This window comes from Monodon monoceros, unplaced genomic scaffold, assembly GCF_005190385.1.
Source record: "Monodon monoceros isolate NGI ecotype Baffin Bay Population unplaced genomic scaffold, NGI_Narwhal_1 Super_Scaffold_9, whole genome shotgun sequence".
NCBI lineage: Eukaryota > Metazoa > Chordata > Mammalia > Artiodactyla > Monodontidae > Monodon > Monodon monoceros.
Window position 1 is genome coordinate 14,498,272 of NW_021703786.1, and position 9,191 is coordinate 14,507,462.

The window sequence follows — 9,191 nt, forward strand, 5'->3', positions numbered from 1 at the left end:
AGGGGCTTAGAGCTGATTGTTTGTTTTGGAAGGAAAAAAAACAAAGAAAAAAATATATATCACTCTAGAAAATAAATCTTTCCTGTGTGTCATTCTGTGTTGGCTCGCCTCACCTGACCAGAGGTAGAGATGCTAGTTCCAAGAGGGTGGCTTGGAATAAAGAGAGAGTCCTGTGCCCAAGAGGTTGCAGGGTGGGCTTCCTAGTGGAGCTGAGAGCTGGTCCAGACCAAGGTTCCCAAGACCACTGCTTAAACTGAGCAAGAGCCTTCCAACAGGAGAGCTGGGAGACTGGAGGGGGAGAAAAGGGAAGATTAGTGGTTTGGAGAGGGGTCTGGGTCTGCAGGGAACAATGGGAATCTTCCTCTTAAGTTGCACTAGAGACTTCCCCACCACCTCCAGAGCCAGAGGATGGCGAGGCCTGCCCTGCCGTCCCTGGAAGCAGGTCCTCTCTCAGCTGGCTGAGAAAGCCACCTTGCTTTGGCCACTTTAAAGTATCATGCAAGTGAAGAAGGCAGTAACTCCGTTCTGCTATTCCCTGCAGCGGAGGGATGGGATGCAGATAGAGGCCTCTGGAAGGCCAGGCTGTCCTTTCTTCCACTCAAAAAGAGTAAGCCCCTTAGGGTTTTCAATCCCCACCTGGAGTTTGAGGCTCCAATTTGAGCCACAGGGTAGCAGCCTTGGTGTAAGGCGGGTGGAGTTTGGTAGGAGTGGAGGCAGCTCCTACAGGCTGCGAGAGGATGGTTGAGTGTGAAACAGAAATGGTTCAGGAGGGGAAAAAAACAACAACAAAAAACCCTTCCCAGTCGGACCCCAGAGTTAAATTCGGTTTCAAGGCACCTTTCTGTCCCCCTCAGACTGTGGCGTCCCACCAAAGCCTCAAATGGGGAGCGCTGTTCTCGGCAGCCCGGCCGTTCCCATCCAGCCGCTGGGATTCCGCTTCTGCCGGGCTGGCGCTTGGGAGCCGGCCTCCTGCCAGAGCCTCCCACCGGGCCCACCCAGCAGCGCTGCAGTCCGCGGAGACCCTGAGGTTGGGGTAGAGGTAGGGACAAAGCCTGGCCCTCGAGAAAGCAGTCTGGAAGCGAAAAGGCCCTGCCTACCCCTCTCCGGCGAACGGAAGGATGAGCTAATCGGAGAGACAGCAGGAGGCAGGAGAACGCGAAGCTCCTGATACAGCTGGGCCCCAACCTGCATCCTCCGAGGAGGGTTCCAGTCGTTATATAAAGTGAATCTGTCTTTAGAGCTTGTGTAGAATGGGCTCCCTCCCATCCTGGGCTCCCAGGAGCCAGCCCGTGCTAAGAGTGAGCCGAAAAGGCCGGATTCCGCCCAGAGGAAACGCAAGAAAGTGAGGCAGGAGCTGAACGGAGTGCTGCGGGGTAGGGGGCGAGGGCGCCCCGGGAAGCCTCCGGCGGCGTCTGGATCCCCAGCCCGGGGTGGCTTCTTTAAAAACAAACAAAGGCGAAGATGCGGAGGCTCGGAAGCCGGAGATGGGGAAATCTGCTGTCATAAAAGAGAGAGATTCAGAGAGGGGGACCGGGAGAGTGCGAGACAGAAGGAAGCCGGGAGAGGAATTCAATGCCGTGCGCGCAGCAATAAAAGAATATGACCGCTATAAAAGTTTATAGCGTATAAATTTCTGAAGGTTAAGAAACTAAACAGCAGCAAAGCAGACAGAGAGGGGAAACTTTCCGGAGCTGAGAGAGCCACAGCTGGGCCTGGGCTCCGGGTCTGGTGGGCGAATGGGTGGGCCTGACTGGGCCGCCCCCACCCTCACCCTCCCGAAGTGCAGGGCGCAGGGTTTCCGGGGGCCCCAGGGGGAAAAGAGGGGCGAGGAGGGAGGGGGAGGGAAGAACACTTCTGTTGTCACAAATGCTTCACGGAACGCAACTGGGACTCGTCTTTGTTCTTCGCAACCGCACCCCCTTCCAGAATCGGGTGTCATAAAGAGAAGCCCCTGCACACGCGCGCGCGCGCACACACACACACACACACACACACGCAGGTCCGGCGGGGCCAGACGTCTGGGCGCTGGCAGCCTCTTGATCCTTTTACGGTCTCGTCCCACTCTCTCAGGCCTCCTCTCCCCCCACAAAAAGCCCAACTGTTTCCCCTCAGAATTTGAAACAATCGTGTTGGGTTTGAAATGTGCCCGGCTCCCCCTTTTACGGGCCATGAACGGCGCACTGCTCGGCGGTCTCTGCCCGAAATTAGGGGCTTGAGGTGGGGGGTGGGGCGAGAGAGAAAAGATTCTGGTTTCTTTTTCGTTCCTTATCCCCTCTCCGTGTTTGTTTGTTTTTGTTTTGTTTAAAAAAATTTTTTAGCTTATCTGCACAATTTTATGAACCACTGCCTGATTTCCGACGCCTTTTCTCTCGCCCGCTCTCGTTTCCCTCGCCCTTTTCTGCTAATACTGAAAGTTTCTCCGCATTGTCGCCGCACTGGCTGGCTCTCTGAGAAGCTGGAGGAGACGGTGGCGGCGGCGCCTTTTCTCAGCGTGACCGCTAGATGGCACCCTTGCTCCACGTGAAAATTCCCCGTGCTGCGGCTGCCGGCGCCCGCGGCTGCACCTCGCACTTCGGTCGGCCCTGAATCTACGAATTGAGCGCTATCAAAAGTCATGAATAATTTGCCCAGAATAAAAATATTGGGTTCATTGTGGCTATTTCCCCCATTTTGTAGATTTCAGATATAGTGGTGTTGACCCCCTCTCCTCAAATGGTCAATTTTCTGAATTTCCCCCAGGAGCAGGGCTCAGGGCTTCTCACCCAGTTTCTACGTTCGGTGGGACAACAAATGCATGAAAACGGGGAATAATAGTAATAATAGGACTAGTGGATCCAAATAAAAGAGGAGGATTGGTTCGGGAAAATGAGATTATCCGGGGAGGATGCGAGACGAATGTCTGCGGATACGGGTGAGCAGGTCAGGTGAGAAGGGCGAGCCGGCAGAAGGTCGGATATAGAGGAAGCCGCCCCAACCTGCTGCGGAATCGGCGGGAGAGGGAACCGGGTGAGCCAGCCCGGGGTAGGGGTGGGAGCACTTTGGGGAAAACGGATCCGTGGCTTTGGCGGGGATTCGGAGGTGCCCAGAGCCGGCGGGGCGGCTCCGCACGGACCGAGGCTCTAGAGCCTTTGTATGTGGCCAGGGCTGGGCAGGGCGGCGCCGGGCGACCCAGGCTCGGGGCAGGGGCACCCAGAACGGCGAGGTGCGAAAGGCTCGGATATTTCCTCGGTTGATCTGGGCGCTCCAATTTGGGCCGCCAATAAAGAGTGCGTTTTCCGGATGGACGTGGGAACAGGCGCAGTGCAGGAAGTAGGGGCTTGGTTCTCCCCACGTCCCGTGGCTTCCAGGCGAGAGCTCGGGCTCCGTGCCCCGCGGCCCCGGCCCCAGACCGACCTAGGGAACACCGGTCCCTTCTCAGCTTAGCAGCTGGAGGCCTGGACTTCAGGCATTTCTCCCTCTGAGACCTGAGCGCTGTCAGCCTGCCCATAGCCCCTTAGATTCCACATCTCCCATTTCGACCCGGCCCGGTCGATCCTTGCCCTCCATCCAGACAAACGCGTGCGAGAAATAGATGCCCTCCTCTTAAGATTAGCCCCGCCGCAGCCTCTCCTCTCCTCCCCCAGGACCGGGAGGCTAGCTGAGTTTCTCAACTTGAGTTTCTCTAATAAATCTGCGCTCCGTTGGGTGTTTATAAATTACCTCCTCGCTCTTTCTTGTTTTTTCTTATAATAGAAACATTTTCCTTCCATCAGGAATTTCTGGCACGGTGTAGGGATGATTTAGAACAAGCCATTGAATTTCTACCTCACCGGTGAGTCCTCAAATCATGACCATAAAATCCCCGGCACTTAATTAAAATGTTCGCTTTGGCAACAACTTAACTCTGCCTTCCGCTGCCTCACTGCCCCCTCAGCCTGGCGCTGAAAATTCAAGACCCTGGTCCTCTCCCCTCCTTTTCTCCTTTCTCTCTCTCCCTTTCAGCCCCTCTCCCATTCTCCAGATTCACTTTTGAAGGACCAAGTGGCCCCACTGGTACCTTCCCTTTGGAAAAGGTGATAGTTTAATTTTTACAAAGGTTGGGGTGAGTGGGATCCCCCAAAAGCACCCCTCCAAAAGGAAGCCACTCTCTCGTGAATAAACAATGGATCAACAGTGGATCGAATGTATTTGTAAAGGCTCCACCTTTGTTACTAGGTTTCTTTCTCTCTCTCTCCCTTCCTTCCTTCTTTCCTATCCTTTCCTCTCCTTTCTTTTCCTTTCCTTTCCTCTTCTTTCCTTGCTGAGTGAGCCACTTCAGGAAGCCATTGGTTTGGACCCTCAGACTGGGGCCTTCTAAAGCCTGGCCACCATTGTCACTAGGCCCAGTAGGCTGGGAAAGGCAACTGGCAAGAAAGTGTGGCATTCAGTCAGCTGGGTCCAGCAGTCTGTTTCAGGACCTAGGTCCTCAGGTCTGGAGGGAGAGCAGGGTTTAACTAGAGGCTCCCAAGGGGAGAGGAGAGAAAATGGGGGACTCAGTGACCTTGCTGCATCCAAATCCCTTCTACCCCAGAGTCAGTCTAGGTAGTGACAGTGGCTCAAAGGACGGTGAAGGCTAAATGGTGCCCCTCCCATTCATATACTCTGCAGTCACTGTCCAGGGCAGAGGTGGGCACAGGACAGCGGGCACCAAGGCCAGGCACCAGGGCAGCAGCCTCCATTGCTCTCCCCTCCCTCTGATGTACTGATGAGCCTGGAACTGCCCTCTCAACCGAGGGTGATGTGGAAGGTGTGGAGGACTGGCCTGGGAAGGTTGGGAGCCAGTTGGGCTTGGTTACTGGGTCCCGAGGCCTGGATGCAGGACTGGGGCAGCCCAACTGAATGTTATCCTGCTGGTGGCATCAGGCCCCTCTCCCATCACACAGACTTGGTCTGCCAAAGGCTTGCTGACTGGGCTCCAGGACCTTCTAGAGACCCCCTCCCCATTCCAGCAACCCCCTCCCAGGCCACCCGAGGGTTGTGTAAAACTGCAGAATCGCAGTCACAGGGTGAGCTTTGGTCAGGACTCCACCACTGCCCATTAACCAGAAAGTTTCGGCTCTTCCTCCTGGTGCCTCCTCAAGCTCTCCTGGATCCCTTCTCCAAAGAAAAGCCTTGTTTGTTTGTTGGAAAGTTGGTGAGTGGCCTGGGTGGGGCAGAGAGTGTGGTTTGGGGGGCTCCGGAGAGGGAGTGGGGGCAGGTGCTTCAAAGCTGAAGGAGGCAGAAAATCTCTGAAAAGTCACCGTTTGCACCGAAAAAAAACCCATAATCATTCTCATTTCGGCTTTGTCACCCCCACCGTGCTGCCGTCGGGCGGCGGGGGCGATCGAAGCTGCAGTTTTATAGCTGTAGAGGAAAGAACTCGTAAAATGCTAACAGCTTTTATGCGCTGCGGCATAAACAACAACAGACTCGGCTTTATTGCGTTTTATAGTTTGTTAAAGAGTTTACAGCCGTTTTTGGGGGCCGGTTACCCAGCCAATTCCCTCCACACGATAGTTAAACCTTTATCAATAATAAGGAAATTGATCATTAAAGCTTTAAATATGACTACCTCGTTTGTTTGAAAATATGTTTAGGACAGGAAGCTGTATGATTTGATAACTTGTATTAAAATACCAATTACATTTATAGGACCTTTTAAAACTCGGTGCAATTAAACCGTGTTCTTTTACATTTTTCCGAAGCGACCCTGACATTTAAAAAGACTCCAACTGCCTCGTTAAAATCGCGAAATTAACAGCGTGCCTACGCCTGGCGCGTTGTGTATGTGTGTGCGTGGTTTTTTCCGTGCGCCCCACATCAGTCTTTGGGGGTGGTCTGCGAGGGTATTTGATTTGTTGTGAGGCGAGAGATATCTCATTAATGTAGGTAGTTAAACAGATTTAATCCGTATTCATGCTCTCTCCCCCCTCTCCTCCCCGCTCTCTCCCCCTCTCTCTCCCTGGTTTTTTTTTTTTCTTCCCCTCCTTTTTTTTTTTTTTTTTTCCGCTCTCTCCTCACTCCCTGGCGCTCTCTCGCTCTAGCTCTCTCTCTTGCTCGCTCTCTCTCGCTCTCACCCTAGCTCTGCGTTCTGTCCGGGAGGAGTACGGAGAAGCCAATAGGATGCGGGGTCTCTAATGGATGCAAATGATCATGAAAAGACAGTGCAAAATATGAAACAACTCATTTGCAGGGAAGTAAATCACCGAAAACTGTTTATGAACTGGCATCCCTTCTTCGAAATGTAAAGCGAGGACCTCTTTAAGTGGCGGTATATTTTTGGGGGGGTGGGGGGTGGGGGAGGGCGAGCGAGCCGCGGCTGCCATGCAAGCTTAGACTTTTGGAGGCTTCGCTGTCCTTTTCTATTCCTGGAAATCACAAAAAGTGTGGTGGCTTCGAGATATTCTTCGCCTTTTCTTTCTTTTCTTTTTCCCCCCTCCTCCTTTTCCTCTCCTTTCCTGGCGAGGGTAACTAGGAGCCGGCGAATCCGCGTTTTTTTCTCTCTCTCTCCCTCCCTTTCCCCCTCCCCACCCCCTCCCCAACAGCCCCCAACTACAGCCGCCGCCGCCGCCGCCGCCTCAATATTCAATAAAATGAGCTCTTATTTCGTCAACTCACTGTTCTCCAAATACAAAACCGGGGAGTCCCTGCGCCCCAATTATTATGACTGCGGCTTCGCCCAGGACCTGGGCGGCCGACCCACCGTGGTGTACGGTCCCAGCAGCGGCGGCAGCTTCCAGCACCCGTCGCAAATCCAGGAGTTCTACCACGGGCCGTCGTCGCTGTCCACGGCTCCCTATCAGCAGAACCCGTGCGCCGTGGCGTGCCACGGGGACCCGGGCAACTTCTACGGCTACGACCCGCTGCAGCGGCAGAGCCTGTTCGGTGCGCAGGATCCAGACCTGGTGCAGTACGCAGACTGCAAGCTCGCCGCCGCCAGCGGCCTGGGGGAGGAGGCCGAGGGGTCCGAGCAGAGCCCGTCGCCCACACAGCTTTTCCCCTGGATGCGCCCGCAAGGTGAGCTCGCGTCGGGGCCGGCGGGGGGAAGGGAGAACCGGGGCCCAGGCCGGCACGGGGGGTCGGGCAGGCCAGGCGCGGTTCCGCCAGCCCCTGGAAGACTTGCTTGTTCTGTTCAGATAGGCTCCCCCTTCTTTCCTTCCTTCCTTCCTTCCTTCCTCCCTCCCTCCCTCCCTCCCTTCCTTCCTTCCTTCCTTCCTTCCTTCCTTTCCCTTCTTTTTTTGTTTCCCTTGAAGGAGGTCGCTAAGCGACATTTCCTGAATCCATAAACCCCTCACCCTGCCTGACTTTTTTTCTTCTTCCCCTCCTTTTTTCCCCTTTTACTGTTTTATGGGGGGTAGTGGAGAAAGGGTGGTGGGAATGGGGCGCTCAACTTTTGCACTTCTCAATTGCTTTATAGTTTAATTACCCTGAAGAAACTTTTCTTCTGGGGCAGAGGCTCTGGGGGCTTTTCAAGGTGGGTCCATTCGTCCCCATCCTGGCTTTTTTATTCTTACTTTTCCCCCTCCTTCACATCCTTCCTTCTAAAGTTTATGGCACTTTTAATAGATTCAACCACCCCCGCCCAACTCTCTGGTGCTGGTTACCAGGGGAGGGGCTCCCCTTCCTGGCTCCCTTAGATTCAGTGGTGTCTGATCCCCCTCACCCGCCCCCCTCCGGCTGACCGCGGCCTCCCAGCGCTCCCGCCCCTGCACGGGGTAGAAGGTCCCCTGCCCTTATTATACTGGTCTCCTAGGCTGGTTCACGAATCTTCCAACCTTCTCTGTCTCTGCCCCCTCCCCCACCCTCCCCTCCCCTCTGTCTCGCCCTTTCCCCCATTCCCAGCAGCCGCCGGACGCAGGCGAGGCCGACAGACCTACAGCCGCTACCAGACCCTGGAGCTGGAGAAGGAGTTCCTATTTAATCCCTATCTGACTCGCAAGCGGAGGATCGAGGTATCGCATGCGCTGGGACTGACAGAGAGACAGGTCAAAATCTGGTTCCAGAACCGGAGGATGAAGTGGAAAAAAGAGAACAACAAAGACAAGTTCCCTAGCAGCAAATGTGAGCAGGAGGAGCTGGAGAAACAGAAGCTGGAGCGGGCCCCGGAGGCGGCGGACGAGGGCGACGCGCAGAAGGGCGACAAGAAGTAGGCTCCAGCTGGGACTGCCAGGGCCGCGGCCGCCCTGCCTCCGCGGGTCACCCGACCGCGCTGCCGTCGCCCGCCCCCGCCCGAGACAGCTCTAGCCCCGTGAGCGGGGCCCGGAGCCTGGCCTCCCACTGCAGCTTCCCTGCCGCGCCAGTCCCCCATAGTGGTAGTTTCTCGTAATAGCTTCTGTGTGTGAGCTACCGTGGATCTCCTTCCCATCTCTTGGGGGCCGGAGGGGTGGGAAAGAAAAGGATTTTAAGCAAGGACTCCCTCTCCCTGCTAGGGTGAGCGGCTGCGGCCTGGCTGAGCCCCACCCCCACGCCCCTGCCCCGTGTAAAAAGCCTCCTTGTGCAATGGTCTTTTTTCCTTTGAACGTGCTTCTTTGTAATGACCGAGGTACCGATTTCTGCTAAGTTCTCCCAACAACATGAAACTGCCTATTCACGCCGTAATTCTTTCTGTCTCCCTTCTTCTCTCTCTCTCTCTCTCTCTCTCTCTCGCCTCGTCCTTATTTCCCCTCCCACCCCCCTCCCCGCTGCCCTCTCTAGCTCGCTGGCTTTCTCTCTGGCTTCTCTCTTTTCCTCCCCCCCGCGCCCCCCGCTTTGGTTTGACAATTTCGTCTTAAGTGTTTCTCAAAAGAGGTTACTTTAGTTAGCATGCGCGCTGTGGGCAATTGTTTAAAGTGTTCTTAGGTTTACTGTGAAGAGAATGTATCCTGTATCCGTGAATTGCTTTATTGGGGGGCGGGAGGGCTAATTATATATTTTGTTGTTCCTCTATACTTTGTTCTGTTGTCTGCGCCTGAAAAGGGCGGAAGAGTTACAATAAAGTTTACAAGCGAGAACCTGAGACTTTCCCGGCCCGCGCTCCTCATTTGCTCCCGGCGCCTTGCAGAGCTGCGGAGGCGGGGAGCCAGTCACCGGGCTCCTGCGTCCGCCGGGCCGCGCTGCGGAGGGGGCGGGGGCTGGAGGCAGGTGGTGCGAGTCCCTTGGCCCAGGGGCGCAGGGGATGAGGGAGGCGGCTGCGCGTGATTGGAGGAGAGACGAAC

At 55.3% G+C, this 9,191-nt stretch overlaps 1 protein-coding gene across 2 annotated transcripts; it reads left to right on the plus strand.

The window, feature by feature from the left end:
• The first annotated feature begins 6,220 nt into the window (after positions 1-6,220).
• On the plus strand, positions 6,221-8,989 carry HOXB8 (homeobox B8). Of its 2 annotated transcripts, none has more exons than XM_029210715.1 (3): positions 6,221-6,241; positions 6,543-7,014; positions 7,840-8,989. In XM_029210715.1, exons 2-3 carry the CDS (start codon positions 6,591-6,593, stop codon positions 8,145-8,147), a joined length of 732 nt encoding a protein of 243 aa, XP_029066548.1. In that variant the 5' UTR covers positions 6,221-6,241; positions 6,543-6,590; the 3' UTR covers positions 8,148-8,989. The 2 variants fall into 2 exon arrangements, with proteins under 2 accessions (XP_029066548.1, XP_029066549.1); XM_029210716.1 differs by having other exon boundaries at positions 7,843-8,980.
• The last annotated feature ends 202 nt before the right edge of the window (positions 8,990-9,191 follow it).

Excerpts from the sequence above, each read along its gene's own strand:
- HOXB8 (XM_029210715.1), top strand. The coding sequence starts at position 6,591 with ATGAGCTCTTATTTCGTCAACTCACTGTTCTCCAAATACAAAACCGGG. Across the intron at positions 7,015-7,839 it reads CCCCTGGATGCGCCCGCAAG|CAGCCGCCGGACGCAGGCGA; the intron begins GTGAGCTCGCGT and ends CCCCATTCCCAG.